At 55.1% G+C, this 27237-nt stretch overlaps 11 protein-coding genes across 11 annotated transcripts; 6 read left to right on the top strand and 5 right to left on the bottom strand.

Moving 5' to 3' along the window:
* Positions 1-394: 394 nt before the first annotated feature.
* On the top strand, positions 395-3784 carry UMAG_05558 (uncharacterized protein; the record flags this gene model as incomplete). The annotated part of the gene is made up of 1 exon (XM_011393565.1): positions 395-3784. One exon carries the CDS (start codon positions 395-397, stop codon positions 3782-3784), a length of 3390 nt encoding a protein of 1129 aa, XP_011391867.1.
* A 2392-nt stretch (positions 3785-6176) lies between these two features.
* On the top strand, positions 6177-9107 carry UMAG_05557 (uncharacterized protein; the record flags this gene model as incomplete). The annotated part of the gene is made up of 1 exon (XM_011393564.1): positions 6177-9107. The coding sequence occupies one exon, from the start codon at positions 6177-6179 to the stop codon at positions 9105-9107; it is 2931 nt and encodes a 976-aa protein (XP_011391866.1).
* A 993-nt stretch (positions 9108-10100) lies between these two features.
* UMAG_11794 (uncharacterized protein) lies at positions 10101-11776 on the top strand (the record flags this gene model as incomplete). The annotated part of the gene is made up of 2 exons (XM_011393660.1): positions 10101-10415; positions 10691-11776. 2 exons carry the CDS (start codon positions 10101-10103, stop codon positions 11774-11776), a joined length of 1401 nt encoding a protein of 466 aa, XP_011391962.1.
* A 431-nt stretch (positions 11777-12207) lies between these two features.
* Positions 12208-12780, bottom strand: UMAG_05555 (uncharacterized protein; the record flags this gene model as incomplete). The annotated part of the gene is made up of 1 exon (XM_011393563.1): positions 12208-12780. One exon carries the CDS (start codon positions 12778-12780, stop codon positions 12208-12210), a length of 573 nt encoding a protein of 190 aa, XP_011391865.1.
* Positions 12781-13664: 884 nt separating this feature from the next.
* On the bottom strand, positions 13665-15122 carry UMAG_05554 (GPI-anchor transamidase GPI18; the record flags this gene model as incomplete). The annotated part of the gene is made up of 1 exon (XM_011393562.1): positions 13665-15122. One exon carries the CDS (start codon positions 15120-15122, stop codon positions 13665-13667), a length of 1458 nt encoding a protein of 485 aa, XP_011391864.1.
* A 409-nt stretch (positions 15123-15531) lies between these two features.
* On the top strand, positions 15532-16251 carry UMAG_11793 (putative ADP-ribosylation factor; the record flags this gene model as incomplete). Its single annotated transcript, XM_011393659.1, has 3 exons — positions 15532-15602; positions 15698-15786; positions 15866-16251. The coding sequence occupies 3 exons, from the start codon at positions 15532-15534 to the stop codon at positions 16249-16251; spliced, it is 546 nt and encodes a 181-aa protein (XP_011391961.1).
* A 539-nt stretch (positions 16252-16790) lies between these two features.
* UMAG_11792 (uncharacterized protein) lies at positions 16791-17801 on the top strand (the record flags this gene model as incomplete). Its single annotated transcript, XM_011393658.1, has 1 exon — positions 16791-17801. The coding sequence occupies one exon, from the start codon at positions 16791-16793 to the stop codon at positions 17799-17801; it is 1011 nt and encodes a 336-aa protein (XP_011391960.1).
* A 207-nt stretch (positions 17802-18008) lies between these two features.
* Positions 18009-19031, bottom strand: UMAG_11791 (TRAPP subunit TRS31; the record flags this gene model as incomplete). The annotated part of the gene is made up of 1 exon (XM_011393657.1): positions 18009-19031. One exon carries the CDS (start codon positions 19029-19031, stop codon positions 18009-18011), a length of 1023 nt encoding a protein of 340 aa, XP_011391959.1.
* A 438-nt stretch (positions 19032-19469) lies between these two features.
* UMAG_05552 (uncharacterized protein) lies at positions 19470-21557 on the bottom strand (the record flags this gene model as incomplete). Its single annotated transcript, XM_011393561.1, has 1 exon — positions 19470-21557. One exon carries the CDS (start codon positions 21555-21557, stop codon positions 19470-19472), a length of 2088 nt encoding a protein of 695 aa, XP_011391863.1.
* A 948-nt stretch (positions 21558-22505) lies between these two features.
* Positions 22506-25298, top strand: UMAG_11790 (uncharacterized protein; the record flags this gene model as incomplete). The annotated part of the gene is made up of 1 exon (XM_011393656.1): positions 22506-25298. One exon carries the CDS (start codon positions 22506-22508, stop codon positions 25296-25298), a length of 2793 nt encoding a protein of 930 aa, XP_011391958.1.
* A 298-nt stretch (positions 25299-25596) lies between these two features.
* On the bottom strand, positions 25597-27117 carry UMAG_05550 (uncharacterized protein; the record flags this gene model as incomplete). Its single annotated transcript, XM_011393560.1, has 1 exon — positions 25597-27117. One exon carries the CDS (start codon positions 27115-27117, stop codon positions 25597-25599), a length of 1521 nt encoding a protein of 506 aa, XP_011391862.1.
* Positions 27118-27237: the final 120 nt, after the last annotated feature.

Genomic DNA, 27237 nt, shown 5'->3' with positions numbered 1-27237 from the left:
CGAGTGTCGGTGCGATTCGTGATTCATAATTGCAGTTGCCGTTCTTGGACACAGCTTCACTCACTCACTCCCCGCAATCTGTAAATTCAGTTAGGGTTACCCTCGCGCCCACACGCCACATTCGTGATTAGATCGTCGCTGCCCAACTCCTCTTCGTCCTCTCGTCACTGCCGTCGACCAACCAACGCACTTCCAACACAACTCATTCGTATCTCCCTTCCAAATAACTTGCACATCATCCTAGTCGACGCTCAGCCGCTCACTACCGTCGTCCCAGTTTACAGCCTGTGGCGACGACTTCACCTTATTCTGTCGCCGCTTGCTACCGCCTTAGAGCCCTACCCCTGCCCTTGTCACAACTCAAGCGCCTAGTCGCACCCTCGAGCGTCCAAACATGAACCCTAGCATCTCGATTCCCGACCGTCTTCCGGTCTTGCCACTCCCGTATCCTCTGGTTCTGCATCCCAACCTCCTCCTTTCCATCAACATCTCCTATGCACACTCTCTCAGTCTCCTCAAGGCCGCCTTGCAGTACTCGGCGCTCAAGGACGACGTCGAGTCCAATAACGACGCTGCTGCGCGTACTCGCGGTGGCCGCTCCAAGTTAGACTCGAACAAGCCTATTATTATCGCCTGCGTACCCACCCTTATCGCTCCCAACGGCACTGCTTCCGCCGACAAGCCAGCGACTCGCGCTACTAACCCAGCGCTGCCCAGCGATGCCAATCCGCACAATCTCACCACCACCCCCGAAGATAACAACACGCGCATCCGCATCAACGACCTCTACGACTGGGGTTGTGCCGCTCGTCTCATGCGTCTGGTGCGCAACCCACAAACACAGACATGCACTCTCCTTGTCTCTGGTCTCACCCGTGTCCGCATCGACCGATGGCTCTCGATTCGTACCTCTCTTACCGCAACCACTATCGACCCTAAGAGCAATCTTGCCATCCCCGACGTGCCCATCCCGCTTGCCACTGCCACCGCCTTTGTCGACGAAGAGTCGTGGCCCACCTTCCCAGAAGCTTCACCGGGCGATATTGACCTCGTTGTCAAGCTGAAAAAGTCGTCTGCCGAGCTCATCGATGCCATCGCACAGCTCAACCCTCCCATCGATGGCTCTACACACATCCCATCTCCCATCGTCGGCCCGGCTCTGCCTCTGATGCCAGCTAGCTTGCTCAAAAAGCTTCGCGGCTTTATGCAAGACTGCCGCGAGTCGCAAGCTGCCCTTCTCGCCGACATTGTCATTGGTACCCTCGGTGGCGCCTGCGAATGGTCCGAGCGCGTTGCTATCCTCGGCGACTGGGATCAGCGCGAGCGAGTCCGCCACTCGGTCGATGCCATTCAGAACGGCGTCAAACGCGTCAAGCTCGCGCGTGAGCTTCTCACCGCGCTATCATCTCCGCTTAATTCCAACAACAAGGAGACTGTCATTCGTTCACAACTGGAAGCCTTGCTCAACCAACTCGCTGCGCTCAATCAGGGCGTGGCTGCTCGCATCTCGGCCATCTCGTCCAACTCGGGCGACAAGGACGACGCCAAGTCAGGCTCAGGCATCATCATTCGTGCCCCTCCCTCTCGCAACAACCATGCCAACGACAATGGCAACGGTCCCGTCATCACCGGTCCCCTTGGTACACGTCGCGGATCCAAACCTGGCAACAAGGGCATGTCCGGCGGCGGCCTTCCCGGAGCCGGCAATGGCGACGACGACGAGGATGAGGTTGCCGAACTCGCAAAGAAGCTAGAACAGGCACGTCTGAGTCCAGAAGCGCGCAAGGCCTGCGACAAGGAGCTTAAGCGACTCACGCGCATTCCGCAGCAGAGCGTCGAGCGCGGTGTCGTCATCACGTATCTCGAGATCATGGCCGAACTGCCGTGGGACAAAATCACTGTTGACGTCGAATCCACGCGCGATCCCAACGACAAGGCTCTTGTTCTGCACAAAAACAGCAAGTCGACTCCTGCACCAGAGGAGGGCATCGTCGACCGCGCTCGACGCATTCTCGATGCTGAACATTACGGTCTCGAGAAAGTCAAGAAGCGTCTCATAGAGTATCTCGCCGTCCTTGAACTCAAAACCAACCAGGCTCGCGAACGCTTCGAAGCCGAAGAGGCTGCCGAGCTCAAGACGAGCCAAGAGCGTCGCAAGGGTACACCCTCAGCCTCCACCGACGAGGCTGTCGCCGCCGATGATGACGCAGCCGCCCTGTCGGCCGACCTCGAGGATGGCGAGGATCTGGTTGCGCGCGAGCAAGGCATCACCAGGGAGGAGATCGAGGAGGAGAAGCGTCGTCGCCGCAACGAAAAGTTGCGTGTCGGCGACAAGGGTCCCATCCTGCTGCTTGTTGGTCCACCGGGAACAGGTAAGACTTCGATCGCCAAGTCGCTCGCATCAGCGCTCCAGCGACCTTTTACCCGCCTCTCACTTGGCGGTGTTCGCGACGAGGCCGAGATTCGTGGTCATCGCCGCACCTACGTCGGAGCCATGCCCGGTTCGATCGTGTCGTCGTTGCGTAAGGTGGGTGTCTCTGATCCCGTCATTTTGCTGGATGAGGTGGACAAACTGGGAAGCGGCAACGGTCTGCACGGCGACCCCATGGCTGCCATGCTTGAGGTGCTGGATCCCGAGCAGAACCACACTTTCAGCGACCACTACATCAACGTACCCATTGATTTGAGCCGTGTGCTGTTTATCGCGACTGCCAACTCGCTCGACACTATCTCGCCCCCCTTGCTTGACCGTACCGAGGTGATCCACATTTCTGGCTACACGCACGATGAAAAGACGGCGATCGCTCGTCAATACCTTTTGCCCAAGCAGATCAAAGCGCAAGGGCTCACGTCGGACCAGCTGGTGGTGACTGACGAGGTGCTGCTCAAGGTGGCAATGGGCTACACGCGTGAGGCTGGCGTACGAACGCTGGAACGAGAGATTGGTGCGTTGGCACGAGCTAAAGCGGTCGAGTACTCGCAGTCCAAGAAGGGTACCCTGCGCGACGAGCACGGCAAGCCAATCGAGTATGATCCGGTCATCCGCGAGGCCGATTTGGAAAAGTACCTCGGACCCGACACGTACGAGCCAGAGGTAGCCGAAGCCAATGCTCGACCCGGTGTGTCGACGGGTCTGGCCTACCAGGGCTCTGGCTCGGGAGGTATTCTGCACATCGAATCGCTGCTGCTTCCGCCGGGCAGCGGCTACCTCAAGCTGACAGGCTCGCTAGGCGATGTGATTCGCGAGTCGGCCGAGTTGGCCTTGTCGTGGGTCAAAGGCAATGCGTTTCAGCTGGGTATCATGCACACGCGCGATTCCGAGTTTCCCAAGAATGACATCCATCTGCATTTGCCGTCGGGTGCTATCCCCAAGGATGGACCGTCGGCTGGTGTAGCTATGACGTGTGCGCTGGTGAGTCTATTCACCAAGACGCCCATCTCGCCGTACCTTGCCATGACGGGCGAAGTAACGCTACGAGGTGTGGTGATGCCTGTGGGTGGCATTCGCGAGAAGCTCACAGCGGCATCGCGAGCTGGTATTCGCAAAGTGCTGCTCCCGCACCGCAACCGAAAAGACGTCGAAGCTGACCTGCCCAAGAAGGTGCGCGACGAGCTGGAGATCAAGTACGTCAAGACTGTGTGGGAAGCAATGGAGGCGGCGTTTGGCAACAAGCTCTTTGAGAATGCCGCTCTGGCTCTCGAGGCGAATGGCTTCGGCCACGAGCACGAGGGTATTCGTGAAGGCCGCCGTCTGATGCACGACATGGAGGATTCTCGTTTGTAATCGTCTGGCTCTGTCTAGTTAAACGCCATGCTCTTCTCTCCATCCTACATGTTTCTCTCTTTCTCCTTATGCATTCTTCCCGGCTACTTCCGTTCGGTCTTTTTGTCTTGGTTCTGACTCCATTTCACCATACCTCTGTTCTCCTCTTTGTATTGTTACTATAGTGCTGCGGAATCTGATCGGGATCTTGAAACAAAGTGTTTTCTGGGTTGAACACTGTCATCTTAGGGTTCGACTCTGTCTCCCAACGACTACTGATACCCGAACAAGAGGGGTGCCAATCGCAAGCGGAAAACAGAGAATTATCAAGCGACGGACAAACGTGAGTGGTGAGTGAAATGATGAAAATGCATGAGTTAAGCAAAGTCACAGTCACGGTCACTCAAGACTGGAGCAAGACTGGAGAGTGGTTGATTGTGCAGTCCCGGCGATAGGGTCAGATATACCCCGCTCTGAGTATCATAACATTGGACGACCAAGGGTCGACGGAGAAACAAGCACAGCGGGCTAGCGTTTTGCCGAGCCAAAAATTAACACAGGATCCTTGCCTGGCCAAGCGCAGAGCATGTGATAGGGTGAAAGAGATGCACGCTGACACGTCACAGACATGACGCCCTCGACCACAGACGCTCCACGCACCGTGCACGGATTCACCGAGAGCGCAGCCGACAGCTATGAAACCAGTTTTCTTGGAGAGCTTCACGCTTTCTGAAGAATTTGCGATTCACGATTCACGATTCACGCTTTGCCGCTCCGTCTTGTTATCAGGATGAGCAAATGACGAGGTTCCACCGGGGATTGAGTGCCACCACGCCACCCATTTGGCGACAACTTGGCAAGGTCGGCCGACCACAGTAACTCCAGTCGTGTAGCTGTCGGACACATGGACAAGAGCGACAGTCTTGGGCAGTAGGGTGGTATCTACAGTACAGTTCAGTTGCAAAGATTCCGTCAACGTCAGCAGCATTCGTGATTGATATTCAACCGCCAGGCTCGAATCTGACAGAATCATAAGTGGTTCACGGTTCGTGGTTAGCGCGCGACGTGCTACAGTGGCGGTTTGATGGCAAGGCAAGCCGGGTGTATAGGCTGGGAACGAGAAGTGAGATTAAGTTATTTGGAAAATGTCATTCATGTGATTAACATTTAACTACAGCCTGATCGTGTGAAGCAGCAATCGTGAATGTCTCCAGGCGCTTACTCAGATCATCGGCTGCGAAAAGGCATTGGATGCGAAGAGTGACGGAGTGAGTGAGTGCTAGAGATTGTTGCTGCTGCTGCTGCTGCTGCTGCTGCTGCGCCGGTTCTCAGCAAGTAGATCTCGAAAGAAGGCTCAGTCCGTGCCGCGTCGTGCATCAGACGAGTGCTTCACGATTGGTGGACGCGACTCAGGCACGTTGGCGCAAGAATCAATCAATCTCGAATACTGCCTGTTTGCTGTAGGAAATTTGGGATAGAATCGTGAGTTGGATCCGTGATTCGTCGTGGTAGCGGGTGCGTGGTGATTCATGATTCACGAATCACGAATCACGAATGTATTCACGATTGTTTGATTTTCATTGTGTTCGATTTACGACTCGTGATTCACGATGCACGATTTGGGTTTGACGTGAACACAGAAGGCCGCCGCCTTGTCAGTTGTCTGTCCGCTCTCGAGCTCGGCTGGCCGCGATTCTCCGGCTGTCTGATTCGCTCATTCACGATTCCTTCGCCACCGACCTTTTTTCCCTTATCCTCGACCTCGTTCTTGTCTTCATCCCCATCCTCACCGTCATCTTCTCCTTCCACTTTCTCACTCCGTCTTCCGCCCAACCGATCGTATCTGATCGTCCATCACATCACTCTATCACTTTCCATCCACTTGCGCATCGTCTGCATTAGTCGACGTTCTTCGCATCCACAGGGCTCTGTTATTCACCGCGACATTTTCACCGATTTCTTCGTTCGACGGCCTTTGCATTGTCATCACCATTCTGCTTGCCCTTTTACTCCTCTTGCACGTCGAGTGCGCAGTTGCTTTCCTATTTTGACCGCATCGCCACTTTCACGCCATCGTTTGCGCGACACAGTGCATCTGGCATACTCGAGTTGAACCCTCGCCAGTCCTCCATTGCGCTACCGATTTGCGGCTCAAGACACAGCATACAGCCAGTACCTTCGACACTTTTCACCCTCCTAACCTTGACTCACTTTGCTCCCCGAAGCCATCTACGTGTATCTAGCACGCCATCGGATCGTTCCTTCTCTAGTAACCTACCAGTCCTGGCCATTCGGTGCAACGGCAGGCTCTGCACTTTGACATTGATTCTCAGCACGCCCATCATCGCGCCTGCTCATTGCAGCACAGCCACTCCGGTTGCCGAGAGCTTTCTTCGCCACACCGTCGCTCACCATGTCCAATCCAAGTCCATACCATCAGCAACAAGCCATGGCCTCGGGAAGCAACTCACCTCTTGCCACCCCTTTGCCTATCAAGCGAGGCCGTGGACGACCACCAAAGAATCGCGATCCTAACGCTCCTACTCCGGTCAAAACCACAGCACCACCTCCGCCTAAACCCACACCGCAGCCTCGCACTTCGCACGTCACCTCACCACGTCTTCGCGCAACTCAACCTACCACATATTCTGCTACCGGCTCTCCCTTTCAGCCGCCTCCCCCCACAGGCTACCCATCGCATACTTTGGGTCCAGGTATCCCAGAGCAGCAAAACATCTTTTACCAGCCTGTCACCAGCAGCGCCGGCCCGCATTCATCGCCTCCTGTTCCTTCTTTCCCACCAATGCCCACCTTTCAACGTCAGCAGGAGCTGCAGCAACAACAGAGTCAGCAGAACATCCGCGAAGCTCAACAAGCAAGGGCTTCAGTCGCATCGAGAGCAAGCGTCGATGTCTCGGCCGCTGCGGTGCCGTCATCGCCAGCGCCTTCTTCAGCCGTGCAAAACAACTTCAATGCTGTTTCCACCACCACCACCACCACCACCGTCTCCTCTTCATCATCATCAACAGCAGCAGCAGCAGCTCCTGCCGAAGGTGCCATCATGACCGCTGCTGGTGGATCTATAGGCGCTGGTCTTGGTCAGGCTGTGGGTAACGCCGGTGCATCGCCTGCCAGTCGTACACGGCGCAAAGCCGATGCAAATGAGCCCGAGCTCAAGCTGCCCGAGCCACACGACGCCGGTTGGATGACTGAGCCTGCCGATGCTGTGCAAGCACAACGCGCCTACTCCGCCGTGCTCGACTGCATCCGCAACCATATCGATGCCACCGGGCGCAGACCGGCCGAACATCTGGAACAGTGTCCCGATCCCGAGGTAGATCCCGACTTTTATGAAAAGGTCGAGAAGCCTACCTCGCTCTCCGCCATCTCACAACGCATTCAGGAGGGCGAGTATCCCAAGGCAACCGACTTCGAGATGGACATGCTCCAGCTCTTTGAAAACGCACGAAGATTACATCCCATTGGCACGCAGATGTACGGCGACGCTGTCGTCTTGCAACGATTCTACCACGAGATTACCAAGGCCACTCCATCTCGACAGGAGCCCATCACCGCTGAGAGAGTGTTGGCAACTGCAGCAACAGCCGATGCAACCCACCACTTTTCCTCGATCCCACACGGTCCACTCTACGCCAGCGCCGGCTCAAACGGCGACCTGACTACCCGCATCAGCAGCAAATCCAAGACCTACTACGAGCATCTCAACCTCAAAGGAAAAGCTTTCCGCGTCGGCGACTGGATTCATCTCATCAATCCTTCCGATCCCACCAAGCCCATCGTCGCTCAGATCTTCAAAGTGCTACGACGCGAAGAAGATGATCCAGATCAGGGTTGGGTGACTGTCTGCTGGTATTACCGACCCGAACAGACCTTCCACCCAGCTTCCAAGAAATTCTTCAAGGACGAAGTGGTCAAGACTGGCTACTTTGCCGATCATCACATTGAAGATATCTTGGAAAAGATCATGGTCATGTTTTACACAAAGTACATCCGCGGTCGACCAAAGCCCGAGTATTGGGATCCACGCAGCCCGCTTTACGTCACCGAATCGAGGTACAACGAACAGCACCGCGTATTCCACAAGATCAAGAGCTGGGCCAGCTGTGTGCCTGAAGAGATTCGCAAGGTCGAGACACCTATGAACTTTTTTGAAAAAGTCGTTTCTCCGCCGCCCAAGGAGGAGTCGCCCTTCTTACGTGGTGTCCACGGACCAGGTGCACTGCGTGACGAAGACGTTGCTAGTGGCGAAGTCGCCGAGTTTCCCGATCTGTTTAAGGATGCCTTGGATGATTTCCGCCCGAAGAAAAAGGGACGCGGATCCGACGCTGCTGCAAGTGCGCCATCAGCAAATGAAACATTTACGCGTCTGGCTTCACTTGTAACCACACGTGTCACTCCTGATCAATATGTGCGGCTGCAACAGTTGCTGTCTACACCACAAGCCGCTACACTCGACATGTCACAGGTCAGCAGCGAACTGGGAGGTATCGACACCAGTCTGCTCGTCGAGCTTCGCAATGCCGCTGTCGCTGCCGGTGTAGCGTCGGCTGACTTCCAGAAGGTTGCTTCTTCCGACCTCGCTCATCGGGCTCAGCAAGGACACGCGGCGGAGCAGCAGCTGCAGCAGCAGCAGCAGCAATCACAGACGACAATGGGTATCCTCAACCTGGTGCGCTCGCAAGGCGGCGAAGGCTTTTACGCCGCTCTGCCGCAAGAAACACGGGACCTGTTCGCGGATCAGCCGGGCGGACGGGTTGAATGGTACGCTGCTGCTCCCCTCGATCTTCCGCTGCAGCACGACTTGTACAAGAACGGCTTCTACGCTCCTCAGCAAGCACATTTGCGCAATCATACGCTCGACTATCTCTATCACCAGGCCAATGTGCGCAACGCAGGCGACGCCACGTCGGACTCGCAGGTGCGCAACAGTGACCGTGCCGAGCCATCTCATCCTCTGCAGCCTAGTACATCAGCAAACGGCAGCTCGACTCCTCGTGCTTTGATGGCAGGATCGTCGCCTCACATGCCACACGCCCCGGGCATGTACGACTTCCTGGCTCCCAGTGCACGCAACTCGCCTCTGATGCGTGCTGGTTTTGGAGGCGTCGGTGCTGGTGTTGCGCCGTTTGGCGCAGGCATCGCAGTCGCCAGCAGTAATGGCAGCACAGACGAGGCGCTGACGCCAGTCATGAATCAGAACCAGGGCTGGTCCGCCGGCAGCGAGTGGGGCGAAGATCCGCTCAAGACAGCCGAGGCACTGGCCGAGTTCTCGAACCACTATAGCGAAGGCGGAGCGTTGAATCTGTCCAATTACCTTTCCTAGACCCATGCTTTATCGAGTAATAGCCGATGAGATGGACGAGAACGAATCTGCCATCTGATCCTGTATTTGTTCGTGTCGCCTTTGAACCGTTCACATGTTTGCCCGCACACGCGTTCTTCTGCATTTGTCAATTCCATTGTACTTGTGTCCTTTCAGCCATGTCTCGAAGCTGTCTGCGTGAATCTGACCTGGCAGTAACTACCGTCAGCCCGTCCAAGTGGCACAGCACCATACTCTGTGACTGTGAGGCCGGGCATAGATATTGTGGGGTTTGCTTATGTAATAAACACGAAAAAATCGAGTCGATCACCGCGCTGCTGGGTTCCAAATTTGGTGCAACATCGGTGCAGAAGAGCGTGGAAAATTCATGATCGAACTCACGCAGCACTCACAGAGTCACGACTCATGACTTTGAAGTTGGAGCTGGCGATGAGAGTCACACTCTGACTGTAGTGCGAAAATCACGAATCGTGAATGCCACTCTGTGACTCTTCTGTGAGTTACAGTCGTGAGTGGTTGCGCAGAGGCCAACAGCTTGGTTTTCACCGTTCCTTCTCGTCTCTCCCTAATTTGCTGTTTGATCTTATCCTCTACTCACCACACATCCTGTTCATCTTTCTCTTGCTCTTTTCACTTGTCAGTCTCTCGTTCTTTTCTTTGTGTTTCCATCGAAAACCGCCACATCTCTTCAAGACCTTTAGCTTGCTTCCATCACGTCGATCGCAACCAAGTCCAACCAAGAAAATCCATCTTCGAACCCTAACCTGAAACGCTACACACCATTACCGTATAATCCGTTCCGAGTCTCATCAGGCTTATCTCCACCAAGATCTCTGCTTCGAGCGTTTTGTCTAACAGCTTTCATCTGTTAGCTAAAGAACGTTGAGTTCAGTTTGCTTCGCTTTGCCAACCCAGACGCGGTTTCACTTGCGCAAGACTCTGGTATCTCTCTTTCAGCATCGCTCTGGATACAAATTCGAAAAGCATCGCAAAATGGCTACCGCAGAATACATCGGAGCGCTCATCTCACTGGTGTCGAAATCCGACATCCGATACCAAGGTCTTCTGGCCTCGATCAACCCGAATGAGGCAACGATTGCGCTCGAAAGAGTGCGCTCATGGGGAACTGAAGGCCGACGATCTGCACAGGGAAAGTCGCAAGAAGAGATCCCCCCTAGCGATCATGTGTACGATTACATCATGTTTCGTGCTGCCGACGTAAAGGATCTCAAGATTGACGATCCCAACCCGCCAAAGCAGCAACGTCCGGCTCCGCAACCTGTGCTCAACGACCCTGCAATTCTTAACGTAAGTGTGGTCATCGAATGCAAAACAACTCTCAGACTACAGCATGGAGATCGGCGTCAACGTGATGAACTATTTACGGATGTAAAACTGTCCTTCGCGACTTGTCATTTGTCCGAGAGCGCAAAACCGTGTGGATGTTTCCGTTGCCTTCCTACTGATCTGTCTGGCCCTTCCTCCGTGTCCTGGGAGCATCTCTTTGCATGCGTCTTGAAACATGCATGTACGTGTACTGACTCTGATTTTTTTGAACCCATCTTTGTCGTTGCGCGTCCCAGTCGTCGGCACAGCAGCTAAGCGGCTATGTACCGCCAACGGGCATGTATGGCATGCCACCACCGCCACACTTTGGTGCGGTGCCACTCGCGGGCGCGCCCGGCTTCAATGGTCCACCCCCTCCGCAGTTCAACAGCGCGCCTGGTGCTCGTCCGCAGCAACCGTCTGCAACGGTTCCGCCAAACAACGAAGCGGCTTCTATCGCACCTGCACCTGCACCTGCACCTGCACCCGAGACGGCACCTACTAAATCCGCATCCGCATCCGCATCTCCAGCTGCACCGTCTCAACCAGTTACATCTAACGACCAGTCAAGCGCTGACAAGGTGCTCGAAGAGATGTCGAAACTGAGTGTCTCAAAACCTGGATCTTCACAACAGCAGGCTGCAGCATCACCATCGTTGCTTGCACCTGCAGTGCACGGTCTGCCTGCCATTCCACACGCTGCTGCGGCTGCAGCCAATGCTGCTGCGCAGGCGGAGCGTCGCACGAACCACGCCGCGCGAGGCGGTGCAAGGGAACACCGGGTTCACCGGGAGGTTAGTGGACCCAGTATGCCGAACAGGGAGTTCGATTTCGAATCGGCCAACGCCAAGTTTCAGAAGCACAAACAAGCGGGCACGGGCGGTGGCGAACAGGATGAATCGACACCGAGCAATTCGCATGTGGCCGGAGGATTGCTGGATTCCATTCCACCGGCGACAGGCGAAAGTGGTGCCAACTTCTACGACAAAAAGAGTGGCTTCTTTGACAATATCTCGTCCGAGATCAAGGAGAGGTATGAGAGGAATGATCAGCCGCGTGGAGGACAGTCATACGAAACGAGCAATGGATCCTTTGACACTCGCGGCGGCCGCGGTGCAGGCGGGGGACGAGGTGCAAGCGGTAGGGCAAGGGCAAACCGCGCGGCTGAGGAGATCAAGAACATGCAGACGTTTGGCGATACAGGTGCTAGCACCACCCCTGGCGCAACGCGTGCAAGGGGACGAGGCAGTCGAGCCGGTTTCCGAGGTGCAAGAGGCCGTGGCGCGCCCAGAGGCGGCGCACCAAATGCATACTCGAACACCGCTCCCATGCGAATCGCTTGAAGAGCACGCGCATCTTGTCGATCCACCCTGGTTCTGGAACCCTTTTTGATACCATTTCCCGCTTTTCCACAATGTCTGTGCGGTTCTGTGCGGTTCTGAGCGCTTGCTGCACGCGGTCAGGTGTGCGACGACCAAGCAGGCTGTTTGAAGCGCGTGCATGTGCGCGTGATGTTGGCCAACGTATGATTGACATTCGTGATTGATGGAGGCGGATAGTGTACAATGAGAACCATAGCGTGTGGAGGAGGTTGATACGCGAAGTGGGAGGACGGGTTGGATGGAGGAGGGTGCGACGAGGGTGTGGACGCAGATTGCTTCAGAGCAGGAGGATGTTGACCGACGTGAGAGGGGGAATTGCACTGTTATTGTGCGGGGAGGGGGGGAAGGAGGCGGAATGCGAGTTGCATTGACGTTTGTTGGCGGTAGGTTGGTTAGAGCGATTTGCGAGCGGCGTGTTTGATGTCGTTTGCGCTGTTCGTTGCGGAATCCCAGGCATGCTTGGTTTCGCTCTGGATGTTAGCGATGGCGTCGGCAGGACTGTTGAATTTCTGGACGTAGTTGGTGAGCAAGCCGATGCTTCCACCGACGCCTGCACCACCCAACAGGCCGTTGACAAGACCGACTCTAGTGAGCAGCACCGCCGGAAGTACGAGTGCGCCAATAACGCTGCCGATCAAGTGCAGATCGTCCTGTCTAACCCTGGCTGCGTCTAGGCGCAGATGCGAAGACTTGGCCGAAAGAGAAGCGTGGTCGAGTTGGCTCGCAGTAGCATACCCCCCAACCGATCCTGCACACGCTCCCGTGAGAGGGACGGTCCAGTTGTATCGTGCTAGCGACCGAACCGAAAACCCACGTCCGCGTCCACGTGCTACTTGGATGAGGTACAACGGTGTAGCCGCAAGACAGCCGTACTGCAACCCAGAGATCGTATACCGTCCGATGTAGTATGCGGTGTCTTGCTCCACTCCAGCATGCTCAAGTTGCGTCTTGAGTTGCTGTGACATGATGGGCTCACTTGGCTTGCCAACCGCGATGGATCCGCTTCTTGAACGTGAACGACTCGTTGAAAACCACAATCTCCAGCTGCGATCGTAAGATGATGGAGGCAGCAACGATGTTGGGCGAACCAAAGTGGAGAAAGCCGAGCAGCAGCCGCACCAACTCGCTGTCCTGACCAATCGTGAATCCCGAAACGTCCCTCACGCTCGGATAGAAGCGCGCGCCCCAAGATGCGCTTCTCCGCACACGCGGTCCGCGATTTGCGGTGCAACTCGTGACTCTCACGTCTGTTGAAAGACGAAATTCGTGAATCTGATCTGTGAATCACGAATCCGATTTGTGATTGTGAATCGTGAATGACTGTGACTCAATGACGTCGTAAGTGATCCGCTTTCTCCATCAATTCCACGCACGAAAATGAGAACTCGCACATGTCCAACGAGCTTTCACATCTTGATGTATTCAAAAGGGTATGGCCATATAGGTTTCTGTGGTGCGAGATGCGATGTGGTGCTCACAGATCGTCAATGTCGTCGAATCGTGAACGAGGTGGGTAGATCCACGATTACGTTGGACGACGAGCACCAAGCAAGGGCGGGCAAAACAAGTCTGGAGTCACGAGTACAACCAAAGCGACGAGCCACGGAGACATGAGCTACAAGCCGATGACGGAAATAGCCGCGCTTGCATTCAGGATTCTAACATGCCCGTTTTCAAGCCGTGAGCCGAGAAGCACGAGCAGAGCACCGAGCCGCTCGATGGTTGTTTGAGAGCCGGTATTTCCGTCAATCACGAATTACTCTGGCAAGCAGCGGCTGTATGACGACCAACACGAGGACCGCGCCCGATTCGTGATAAGAATCATGAAGAATCGTGAATGCAGACCCATTCAAGCAGGCGGATAGAAACCAGCGTACAACACGATGCCCACGCAATACTGTACACACAGATAGCCCACAAGAGCTCTGCTCAACCATGACCTCTTGCAGTAAAGCACGGCATGTGCTGCGCCCCACCAAAGCATTGGCATACCACCGGGCGTAGCTAGCCGCAGAGCGATCTGCACATGCGATGCGAATAATAGCATTGCCCCCAGCACTCCACCGTGGACGATGTACGGGACTGCTCTTGGCGTGGTTGCGAGCATTAGCCCCGTATCACGTGTCGTTTTGCCAGCATCACCATTGCACGCTGAACCGATCAAGGACCGCGCGAGCTTGGACCAGCTAGATCGGCAGTAGAACGTGTAGGCGGTATACGCTATCAGCGCAAGCACTGGAGCGCCAAGTGCGAAATTCGGGAGCTGAGAGGCGTGCCAGTACCGAAACAAGCCTACGTCCCAGTATTGCGACTGGACAAACGTATAAACACTCGGCACGCAACGCGCACACCACGGTCGCTTGGTTTGCTCGTCCAGACAAAAGCGACCGTATGCCCATACTTGGAACAGCACGTTGGCTGACATACACACAGCTGTCGACGCTGCAAGCTTGAGCGCTGCCGAAATCACCCTGCCGCACCTTGCCTCGCCGATCAGCTTGAACGCCACGTATCCGACTAGCAGCGCTCCATTTGCGCGAAAGGCGGTTGCCACTGCGAACCAGAACGATGTGATTGCAACCGTCCCCCACCCACAACCATGGATGCTGTTTGTTTCCAGATAGAGTAGACCGACCAGACTTGCCAGGCTATAAAAGCTTTCCGGCGTCGGTGAAGCCAATGTCGTGCCCGCCGAGGGAGCCACGATGCTCAGAAGCGCAGCTGTGTACGCCAACTCAGCATTTCTCGTGACCCTCAACGATAGCCGGTACAGCAGAACGACGCTTGCAGCCGCCGCCACGTTGGCCAAGAGCATAGTGACTAGTATCGCCGCCGTTGGGCTCCAGGATCCGTCCATAGTAGGCGTCAGGTATCCAGTCAGCCGAAGCAGCCCGATGATACCAGGTTGAAACGCCAAGGTCTGCTCCCATGCATATCCACCTTGATGTACCGAGCCCGTGGATGAGGCGTGGTACGGAGATGCTGAGGCGAGAAAGTAGATCGTATCCCAGCGCACAAATGCCAATGTCCAGTTGAAGCTGCCCGCAGACAGACTATGGGATGTATGCGGATCCAGAGTATACGATAGAAGCTCGTGAGATGTATCGAATGCCTGCTGGAGATGAGACGTGGCGATGAGCAGTGTGACAGATAGGATTCGCATTACAAGGGAGAGTGTAACAAGTTGCATTGGGGCTGGCGCGAGCCTTTTGGGTGTCACAGATGCATGTTGACTGCTGACATTGTTCGGTGGTGACCAAGAGGTCGATTCCGAAGGCTGCGATGAGCCTGTTCGACGTTGAGCCATGCTTTGCGGTGAGATGGGTGGAAGCAGCAAAGGGACCCGTGTACTGCAAGAGCAACCTGTTTCCATATTGGACCCTGAAGAGCAGCCAGAATCGACAAGAAACAGCAATAATAGCACAGCAAACGCGCACAGTCCATATGCGCCACAGGGTGGAGGTGGTCGCGGATTTCTTCTTGTCGCACGGCAGCGGGGGCGGCGCTGTCACACACACCACGCTCCACGCTCTGGCTTTTGGTGACACCCTGACAAGGCAAGACGCCAAGCGATACCCTATCTTGCTCTCAATCCATCACCAGACGCAGCAAACATCGCCCTCCAGCTCTGGCCGACACTGAATACACGGCGAAACTACGACAGGAGCGAATCGAAGAGCAGCTTCCTGGCTGTCTCAACAAGTCACATCGTAGTTATGGGCGTAGCGTTTAGCTCGTTGTGGACCTCGCTGTTTGGTTCCAAGGAGCTCAAGATCTGCATTCTAGGGTAAGAATCGTCGTATAATAGTTGACGTTTAACTCGAATCGCCGACACTCCTGACTCTGATTGGAATGCTCTTCCTATCTCGCTTTCGACCACAGACTTGACAATGCCGGCAAAACTACTCTCATGTACAAGATGACGCTAGGTTCGGTCGTCTCTACCGCCCCGACGGTCGGATCCAATACAGGTACGTCGCTGTCTCTTATTTCTCACATACGTCTTCCTCTGAATCATGGTCCCTGACCTTTGTGTTTCTTTGCAAACAGAGCAATTTGAATACAAAAACCTCAAGTTCATGCTGTGGGACGTCGGCGGACAAACATCACTTCGAACATCCTGGACATCGTACCTCGCTTCGACGGACGCTGTGATCTTTGTTCTGGACAGCAACGACCGTGAGCGCGTCACATTGGCGAGACAGGAGCTGCATCGCATCGCACAAGACGAACAGGTCGCCAAGGCGCCCATACTGGTGTGGGCGAACAAGCAGGATATCAAGGGTGCAATGACGCCAGCCGAGATCTCCGAGAGCTTGGCATTGACGGCGTTCAGGGAGAGAACGTGGCAGATCTTTGGTTGTTCGGCGTTGACGGGGAAAGGGCTGACCGAGGGCTTGGATTGGCTGGCGCATACGTTGGGTGCCAAACGGTAGGCTACGTCGTCGAGTCTTTGTTAGCGTAATCGTTCGCAGTTGCATATCATACAATCGGCATCGCGACCTGTACATATCCGTGATCGTGTATCTCGCGGCTCATTCGGACAGTCTACTGCCAAGCTGCGCCTTTGTTGCCAACAAGGCAGTGTGATCTCTCTGCTATCAGCGATGTTCCAATTGATCCCGACAGATCATCTGCTCATTATACCAGATAGCCGGCTCCTCTGTAAACTAACCCAACTGCACTCTCCTTAGAAAGGGCAAGCAGGATCAGTACGAGTCTGCAAGGCACGGGCGGATGATGAGCTTGTTCTGTGATTATGTTGTTCTCCACACTCCAGACCCTTGATTCAAGCCAATCGTGCAATTCGTGATTCGCGATTCGCGATGATTCCGTCCACGGTCCGCTTTTTCAGCACTAAAAATTTGATTTTAGCCGGCGAATTCTTCTTACCGATCCATCCCTTCCTCTAATCCTCCCTTAACATCATCCCCTCAACTTCAGTCCATACCTCGAACTTGAGCCAACACAAACAATGACAAATCCAACGCCATCGTCAGCAGCAGAACCAGCGCCAGCACCGCACGTGTCGCTCCCCGTCCAGCCAGACGTTGAAACATCGATCTCGGAACTCATCTCGCAAAATCGTCGCTCAGCGACCGACTTTAGCGTGACCAAACACTCGAAAGAAGCGGCGAAGAATTGGGACAAGTTCTACAAGAAGCACCACGACAAGTTTTTCAAAGATCGTCATTGGACGAATCGCGAATTTGGAAGCGAGCTTTCGTCGGGGTCTGCGGCTAGTGCGTCTGAGTTCGAGGGTACAAAGGCTCAATCGGACGATGACAGAGAGGAAGAAACAAGGATGGTTTCAGAGGACCTTGCCGAGTCGGAGCGAGCAAGCGAGAGTGTGCTATTGGAAGTAGGCTGTGGAGTGGGAAACATGCTGTATCCTCTGTTGGCGGCGAATCCACGATTGAAGGTTCACTGTTGCGATTTCTCAGAACGTGCAGTTGACATGGTTCGATGTCATCCGCTGTACGATCCTGCCAGAGTCAACGCTTTCGTCTTTGACCTCACCTCTTGCGACCCACCTCTATCTTCGTTGCTTTGCAAGCCACCTTACTCGTCATGGTCAGCGCCAACAACGATCAGCTTGATCTTTGTGTTATCCGCCATACCTCCTTCATTTCACGCGTCGGTCCTCTCCAAGCTCCGATCTCTGCTTCTCCCACATGGAGGTCACATCCTGTTCAGAGACTACGCCTATGGCGACCTCTCGCAGGTGCGCTACCATACCAAAAAGGACGCTGCTTGGGCCGAACCAAGTCTGCTCTCGACGGAACACCATTGGTACCGAAGGGGCGATAATACGTTTAACTACTTTTTCACACAACAGCAGCTGGAAAGTCTGGCCAACCAAGTGGGACTCCAAGGTGAAGTGCAAACGTTGAGGAGGACAGCCGTGAATCGGAGGAGCGAGGTCAACATGCAGAGACGGTTCGTTCAGGCCAAATGGTACGTTGCCCCACAAAAAACACCATAGATATGCCAGGAAAACACAGCGAAACATGTTGAAACTCAGTGCTAGCATGTGCTAGCCAAGCGCGCGTGTGATACACGAGACACGATCACGGACCATGCTTGCGGTATGCGTGCACGTCGGATTACAATGCGCCATTCACGATTCTCGGTGCTGATGCGGGCTGAAAGGCTGAACATTCCCGATTGCTAATCGAGATGAATAGCGCGGCTATACAGCAGCCAGAGCGTCCTCTCTATCCATGACAGCCTTGTCGAGCTTGATCAAGATCGTGGTTCTATTTGGAAACTGCGGCGTTGGAACAGTGTGAGCGGTGACTCTGGCTGGGAAGCCGAGCCCATCCAACGCCGCTTCCACCATGCCGGCGGTGATCGCCTCAACCGAGAGCTGCGACATGTCGTTGGGCACACAGATGGTCCTACTGAAGCAGGGGACGTTGGTCGAGATCATATACTCATCGGCTCTGCCCTGTTCGGTGCTCCTTTCTAGGCTGTCGGCCGGTTTGCCAAACGCTGCTTTCCAAAACGCCGTGTGGATCCAGAGCAATACGGGCAGCAAGCGCGTTTCTCTCTTGGGGTTCTTGGCGTTGCTCGTCATTTCCTGTCTGTGCAGCGTGATCGCCAACACCCTCTGTCCGATCGTATACCCGATCAAGCTCAACCGCTTTTCGAGCTCGCTCACGCCAGTCACCCTGTTCTGCGTGTAGCTCACTATCTCGCCGAATAGAAAGCTGAGCGACGACATGCCAACTTCGGCTTGGCGCGTCTTGTCGCGTGGTCGTTCGACGATATCCGGAACCACCGACGAGCGGTTAGGATGAACGGACGAATTGTACGATGAATTTGGCTCATCCAGAGGTGTTGAGGTTGAGGCCAACGAAGCGATCCTGCCTGTTATGCTGGGTGCTGTACTTGAGCTCGACGACATCTGTCGCTGTACCGAAGCTGGCAACGTATTTCTGGTGCTGCAAGGTGTGGACATGAGTGCTGTTTGATGTGCCGAACTGGCGGCGCTCGAGAGAACGCTGGCCGAAGTACGCCTCGAGGAAAAAGCAGGCGGCATTCCATCTGCGCCACTACTTGCGCTAGCGAACGAGTACGATGCGCCAGACCCCGCGTCCACCATAGCGAGCGTGTGACTGTAGACGTGCGACGAAGTCGAAGCCGAAGCCGAATTGGAACTCGCATTGGTCTGCACCGAATACCGCTCCGATACACGTGGTGTTGTCGCCATTCTTTGGCTTGGTAGCGTTGTCGTGTTCAGACGTAGCCCTGACTGTGCGCAAGACTTGAAAGTGTCGAGCTGTCCCCAAAGAGGCCCGACGATGCAGCGATACGATCAGCGAGGTCGAGATACGAGACAGCGCGCAAGATCGAAGTCGTGAGTCACAATTCTTGATTGTTCAGCAATCACGAATTCAAATCGGCTCGTGCGCAATACACACCAAAATTCCCATCCCACTTCCGCCACATGGCAGCCTCTCACCGTTTTGCACTAAGTTGTCAGTGATCCGAGCTCGTCACTCTACCAACCACGTCTCACTCTATCCACCTCACGCCTTCATCGCCTCTTTCATACATGTCTGCACACACAACCACAGAAAGCGGCAAGATGCTCAATGTAGATAAATCGCATTCGCAAATCCAGCAAGCTGTTGACAGCGGGAACAAATCACGAAGCGTTCTTGTTTGCGGCGTTCGAGTTGGACTTGCTGTGTCGGTTTCCTTTGCCTCGATGACCTCTGCCGCCTTTCTTGCTTGGAGACGCGGCCCCGTCTTTCTTGCCCTGGTTGTTGATCTGGTTCGGTGTGCTAGGTGCGTCTTTGGCCGTCGCCGCCTTTGCATTCTTGCTCGTGGGAGCAGCTTCTGCCGTGTCTGGCGCGTGGTCCTTGTCTGTTGTGCTGGTTACAGCTTCGTGGCTAGATGTCTCGGCTGAGCGCTGTGCGTCATCTGCAGGAGGAAGGGCACTTACATTGTCCTCCTTAGCAGCTTCAGCAGGTACGACGGTCTCGCTTGGCTCGTCGTCAGTCGAAGCTTTCGAGATCGGTTTGAAATCCGCGTCGAGAGTGTCCGCTGGTGGTGCGGTTCCGATAGTCGACATCGGGACATGTGTAGGCTTGGTGTCAGCCTTGACTGGTGCAGCAGAGTTCAAAGAAATACTGGTGTCGTCGGAAGAAGCCGCCGATGCTTCTGACGAGGTCGATTCTGAACTGCTGAGGGTGGGAGAGGAAATGGTCGTCGGATCTGCTGGTGCGCTTGTTTCTGCAACGTCGATACCCGATGACGAGGTGACGGTCGTCTTGGACGCCAATGCATCGGCTTGTTCGATGCCCGTCGAGATAAGCGCAGGAGGCGCTGCTTCAGCGAGCATGTTTGGCTCAGCCCCCGTTGCCGGTTCAGCCGACGTTGGCAGAGCCAGCTCTTCGATTGGGGTGATCTCGTCGGCATCCGTCACTGCGGAAGCATGAATTCCAGGCTGATCGGACACCGATGCGTGAAGTGGAGATGCTTGACCTGATTGCATTGTAGCAGCACGCAGCTCTTGGATCGACGACGGTGCACTCTCAGTATCATCGGAAGCGAACACCAGCGGCAGAGAGTCGACGGCGGAAGAGGTCGAGGTTTCATTGCGAAAGGTGGCAATCTCAGCGCCCAAGGACGGACCGGCCTCGGTTGCTCTTCGTCCACGTTCACGGTCGGATTCGGACTCGTCTTCTGCGAGGATGGCTTCCTCGATAATCTGGTCTTTGCGATCCAGTGCTGGAACGATCCTGGGTGATACGCGAGCAGGTGACAGTGGCTTGGTCTCGAGCGTCTCTTTACCTGGCCGTGTTGTCGACGAGATTTGAAGAGTTTTCAGCGGTGGTTGCCCACTCGCCTCTGCTGCGATGGCGGCTTCGTCGACGGTGAGGGACGCATGTCGCTCTACTGGCGACATGGGTTTGGGTTGGGGGGCAAAAGCGTCAGTCGAGTCGAGCGGATCGGCAACAATGCGACTGGTGTCTGAAGAGATCAAGGCGTCACTCTTCGCCTTAAGACCGAGAAGTTCGCGAAGCGTTTCGTTCTCTATTCTTAAGCGCTCCTCCTCCGTGCAGCTTTCGAGAGCTTCATCGGCACGGAGCGCGATAGGGTCAGTGGCTTTGCCAGTATACCCGCCCGATCCGTACCACTTGGGATCTTGCACCCAGCCGCGCTTTGTCTTGCGTGGTGGTGCGCCGTCTTGCTCTTGGTCCTGATCCGAATCATCGCTGACCTCGCCATCTAGCGACTGCATTGCCCTCCTTACCAGCTCGCCGAGATGCGACAAGGTGCCGCTGAAGGCCGTCTCTGCAGCTAGCGTCTGTTCTGCTGCGTTGTGAGTGGTCTGTGCAAGGAGGGATTCGTAGTGTTGTGTGAGTTGCAAAGTGTGCTGCTGGGTGGAATGCGAGAAGCTTCGGAACTTGGCCATGACGGTCTCGAGCGTGTTTTCGTATTCGCGGAGCAGCACGGCTTGTTGCTTGTTCTCGTGAGAAAGAGCGAGATTTTCTTTGACGAGATGAACATTGAGCGCTTCGAGCTCGGACTCAAACTTTTCTTTCGAGAGGTCAATGTTGAACCTGCGTAGCGCGAAACCTGTTCCGGAATGGATGGCCTGACCTCGCAATTGATCCGCCTGCTGTTGCAATGACTCACAGAGTTGTCGATTTGCTTGTAGCTGATTGGTGAGGTCCTCTACGAGAGACCATAGTCTCTGCATGTCGTCGCTGTCCATGATGGTCATGTTGGCACCGATACCTCGCGACAGCAAACGGGCGAGGGCGAATGTAGAAGTGTTGTGGGCTTGCCTATATCAGCAATGCGTATATGAGCTCGGGTGAGGCCAGTTCTAGCGGACGTGTTGGTGATGGCCGTTGGTAGCGAGCAGATGTGCCTCGCTTGCAACCAGCTTCGCGACAGAGCCGACGACAAGTGCCCCTGTGGGTGGTTGCAAGGAGTGAGTAGGAAGCCAGAGAGGTGCACTGATAATGGTCAGAAATGCGAGGTAGATTGTGCAAGCGTGCGTTGAGTCAGACCAGGCTGGATGGCCCTGGTTATGTGGTTAGAAGGTGTGGCTAGAAGGTGGAACCGTGAATGCGAGACAAGTGAGAAGGAATGGGAGATGGAACTCGGGAATCGACACTTTACTCGTGACTGTGGGATGTGCACTCATGACTCAGTTGAGCAGCTGCCTGTCTGCACGCTCATCCACAATTCACGATTCACGCTTCACGGTTCTTCATTCACGATTGTGTGACAGAGTGTGTGCGCTTTGCTTTTTTCACGTGATGGACCAAACAAGAAAAAAGACACAGCAGACCGCGACTGTGAGCACAGAGCAAAGATGGACGTGGCGTGCGAGTCGTGAGTGATTCACGAATGGTAAGTTAAGGATTTCGAGACCAACACGAGTCGTAAGTTGCATTCCTACGTGCCCCGTGCCCCGTGCCCCGTGCTCCACAGTCAGAGTCTTGAGTGACACGTTAGCCATCACGCAGGTCACGGCCACCTCTACTTGGCTTGATCAAAGGCACACCTCGACTTAGTGACAGCCTTGTCATCCTCGCCCTCTTTCACCCACCAGTCACTCATCACGCTATAGCATCTTGGCTCGAACCTGACTCCAAGGCGATGCGCTAGGCTGTTACGCATCGACCTGACCATCGAGGCCGACAGTCCCCGTGTTGCCACCATGTCGGACACGCATGACCCAACAGCATCCACGGAGGCGGTGCAGCAAGGCTCCCCCGTTTCGACCCCACCCTTGTCGTCGCCAGATGCCGAGATCGACGCTTACCTGGCGTGGGCACAAGCAGTTTTGGCTGATATCCCGGATGCCAATAAAGCAATCAGGAAACCTTCCGACCTCTCGGATGGTGTCGCCCTCTTTCACATCCTCTCCGACATTGATCCCGACCTCTTTCGCAACCCGCATGCCGGAGACACAAAGGACAACTGGGTTCTCACCATCGGCACGCTCAAGCGTCTGTATAAGCTCATGATGCAGTACTATTCTCAGAGTCTACAAGCCGCCTCGACCGCACTCCCGTCACCCGATCTCAATGCGATCGCACGCTCTGCCGACGCGGAACAACTCGCTCTACTCTGCCTTTTGGCTATTGGCATCGCCGTCCGTAGCGAAAAAAATGAGACACACATCGCCGCCATTCAAACGCTCGATCAGAAACATCAACATCAGCTCATGATGTCTATAGAGCGTGTCATGTCGTTTATTAGCCAGGGTCAGGAAGAGCAGCTTGTAGCATCCAACCCGGACGATTCGATCGCTTCTTCCGTCATCAATGGCCAAGCTGACGACATTGCAGCCAAGCATCAGGGCAAGTCGGCGGCTCAGCTGGCTACCGAGCTTGAAGCGATGCAAGCCCAAAAGGACCATGTTGATAAGTCGTACCTGCTTCTCCTCGAAGCCCACCGTGAGCTGCAAAACCAGTTCCAGGATCTGCAGACCGAGAAAGACGAACTCACCGTCACGCACGAAGAGCACAAGAAGCGCGTTGAAGAATCACGCAACCAACAAGCGGATGTGCTTATGCGACAGAAGATCGACAAGCTCAAAATCGATCTACGGCGCAGCGAAGATGCTCTAGCCGAGCTGGAGACCGACAATGAGAAACTGCTCCAGTCTGCCGAAGAATCCAAACGCAAGATCGAGGAACTCCAAAAAAGCGCTGACGAGGCTATCAAGCTCAAGGATCAGCTCGAAGAACACCGACATGCGGCGGATCGACTTCAAAAGGCAGAAAACGTCATTGAAAAGTACAAAAAGAAGCTCGAAGAGGGTACTGACATTCGACGTCAGCTCAAGACGCTGGAAGACCAGAATGCCGAGCTCGTCGATCGCAATGCCAAGTTGGAAGACGAATACAAGCGCGTATCCGCTTTTAAGCCGCTCATGGATTCGTACAAGTCGCAGATAGCAGATCTCGAGTCCAAATCTTCCAACCTGCAACGTGATCTCGCCACATCCAAGTACGAGCAGGAACAGATTCTCTCGAGGCTCAAGGCTTCCGAAGACCAGCGTGCTTCCGCCAAGGAAGAAATGGAACTCTATCAGGAGCGCATCAAAGAGCTCGAGCTTGGCGGTGAAACAGCGCTCACCAAGCGCAAGCAGATCGTCAGTCGCAACTCGAATGTCTCTGCCAACGGAGTCGATGGTCTCGTTGCAGCAGATGCCAGCAGAGCCAGTGCAGACGATGACGACGAGCTTGACGACGATGACGACACTTTTGACCGCTCCGACGAACTTGAAGAAGCGCTTAGCGGAACTACCATGACTGATCTCAAGATCAGGCTGCGCAAACTCTCGCGTGAGCTGGAAGCGGCCAAGACCAACAAGGCAGATCAATCGCGCCTGATCGTTCTCGAGAACCTGCTCGAAGACGCACAGCGCATGAAGGCGCGATACGAAGCCGACTATTTGCGAGAGCATCGCGACAAGATGGTGCTGCAGAACCAGCTCGAAGCCATCCGCAGTGGCAAGTCGGACCTCGGTGATGGCACCGAGGCGGCGTATGCATTGCGATTACGACTGAATCAGTTGGTCGAGGAGCTGGACGAGGCTAAACGACGCTTGACTGAGCTAGAAGTGCACAACGAACAGATTGCCCGCGAGTTAACAGTAGCCAAGTCGGATCTGAGTTTGGTGAACAAGGACCAAGTGGATATTCTACATTCGCTGCGTGCATCCATGGATGCCGACAAGGACGAGTTGGAGGCGCATGTCAAGAAACTCAAGGCCGAGGTAGCGTCGGTGAGCGAGCAGAACCGCATGTACATGGCGCAGGTCAACGCGCTGCTGATGGAAAAGGTGGATCTGCAAGCCGAAGGCATCGGACAACGAGACGAAGCGCTCAAACGCGAACGCGCGTTAGGCGAGCTGCAAACGCGACTCAAGGGCAAAGGGCTGCCGAAGGAGGTCGAAGAGATGGTGGCAAGTTTACAGAACGAAGCGCTCAGCTCAACGCGCGACCTGAAAGCGCTGCAGGAGCGCTTTGCCAAAGCCAAGACGTTTATCAAGCAGCAGGACAAGATGATCAAGGAAAAAGATCGAAGCCTTGCAGCTGCTGCTGCGGCTGGTGGCCACCTGGGCGGCACTGCAAGGGGAGTGGATGGCTCGGGAGGTCGTGGCGAAGCAAGCAACGAGGCACTGGAACAAGAAAACAGAAGGCTGTTGGATCAGGCGCGCAATCTGGAGCGTGAACAGAGACTCATGATGTCGGCCTTCCAGGAACTGGGACGACGATACATGGTGGAGCTCGAGTCGGGACGCAACCCGAGCGGCGGCGGTGGTGGCGGTAGTGGAGTGGCAGGAAGCGCTGGAACAAGGATGGGCTCGGCGTCCTTCGCGGCTGGTGGAGTACGGGCGCTTTCTGGGTTGACCGGTTTGAACGGCCCAGGGCGCAGCTGGCTCGCCAACCAGCGGCGTACCGTCAACCCGACACTGCAGCTCGCTAGTCGCAGGTGATGTCGGAACCCTTTTTTATATACCCGCAATCAACTCGCAGAGGGACCTCACAGAGGGATCTGCGCGATCTTTGTCGATCGCTGATAATCTGATCAGTTTTCAACAACAGCGTGAGGCACTTGTGTTAGCGTGGCACAGACAAAACCTGCTTATTCTTTTGGCTGGATGCTGAGCGCTCAAATCGTCTTCGGTCGATCACGGACTCGCTGCTGCGCTGTTTATTGGGTGAAACGGTTAGATTGGCTCACGTAGTGGTACATGTCAACGACGTCTTGACGAGCAAGCGATTTGAGGGAGCTCAGCATCGGACACCTTGGGGCCTTTGAGTAGGGTCTTTTGGAATCCATCCGTATTCGAGACCCTTTTGGTAGCTCCAATCCTCGGCTGCGCCTGGCTCTGTTTTCCAGGTCCACATCAACCAACCTATGCCGCCTTCGTTGGCGTCTACCTGGGCCTCCCACATTCTGGCGAGAAGGTTTTTGTAGTTGGTGGTAAAGGTGGACGCGCTACCACTTCGACCGTAACAGCTGTTGATCTTGCCTTGACTGCCCTTGAAACTTCCGTCGTATCGGCTGTTTCGGCCTCGACCGTTGATGCCTTGGGCACAGTCGGTGAAGGCTGGGGTCCATTCTCCCAGTAGTTGGTAGTGGATCTTGTTGGCTGCGGCCCATTTCGGTTTGAGCGAACAGTAGTAGTTGATACGGTCTTTGCTCGAGAGCCGAAGCGACTTGTCGTCAAAGATGGTGTAGATGTGCGTGTCGAGCGCTACGCCTTCGTAGGTAGGCGGACGCAGCTTGTCGTCCCAATAGGTGGAGTAAGCGGGCGAGACGAATTCATCGCTGATGGCAACCAGCAGCGGAGACTCGGCAGCACTTGGACCGTTGGGATACCGAACCACCTGGTATGCCCTTTGATAAAAATCGAGCACCACATCCTTATCCGTGACGGGCTCATTGAGCAGCTCCAACGCAGTGACGGAATTGGCGTATTTCGACTTGGAAAACTCCCTGGACATGGTCTGCAAGATATCGATGGTACGTTGAATGTTGGTAGCGTTACCAGCCCAAGTGCTAACACCACGACGTCCACCATGGTCGAAACCGTTCTGGTTACCTGGAGCCGCATGAAGATCGACGAGCACCTTGAGGTTGTATTTTGAACACCATAGTGCGGCCTGTTTGAGCAGATCCCACTGGTTCAACTTGAGGAACGGTTCTCCCGGCGACACCTCAAACGCCCAGTAACCAATCGGGATACGAACGTGGTTCAGACCAGCAGCCGCGATCTGTCGAATGTCGTCTTCGCTGACAAACGAATTGAGGTGTTTCTGCAGAATGCTGACCGCCTGATCGCGCGGTTGGAGCGAACCAAACGTCCACTCGTCGATGATCTTGTCGTTTCCCGTGGACGCGTAGATACTCGGTGTAATAAAGTGTTCGACCACCAGCCAACCTCCGAGCGATACACCGCGCACTTTGCGCTTCGAGCTGTTGTATGGCCAGCGAAGCGCCGGCAGCGCTCGTTGGGCGAGCGATGATGCTTGTTGGTGAATACGTCGGCGGTGACGCTTGAGACCGCCGAGAGAGGACGCGGGCGAAAAGGTGAGAACGTCGCTGACCTTGTCGAGGATCATGGTAGCGACGAGTTTCGGTTTAACGTCCGAAGCGCCGCGAGAATTGGCGGTGGTAATGGGGATCTTGACCGTGTCGGCTTCAGGAACAGTAGCCACATGTGCAGGAATCGCGTCGCCGTTGGTGATGGCACCGCCAAGTGCCGAGCCCATCAAGAGGGCTGCGGCGAGGAGCGAGGTCAACTTCATTTTGGTCGGGGCCAACGAGGGGTGAGCACAGAGCCGAGTAAAACGAGTGTCGGTGTTGTCTGTCGAAATCAAGCGCCACCGAATGGGCAATGTTGAGGTTGTACAGAGGAGGGGGAGGGG

The sequence above is a fragment of the Mycosarcoma maydis genome, chromosome 18 (assembly GCF_000328475.2).
Source record: "Mycosarcoma maydis chromosome 18, whole genome shotgun sequence".
Classification (NCBI taxonomy): domain Eukaryota; kingdom Fungi; phylum Basidiomycota; class Ustilaginomycetes; order Ustilaginales; genus Mycosarcoma; species Mycosarcoma maydis.
This window is presented reverse-complemented; position numbering and strand designations above follow the sequence as displayed.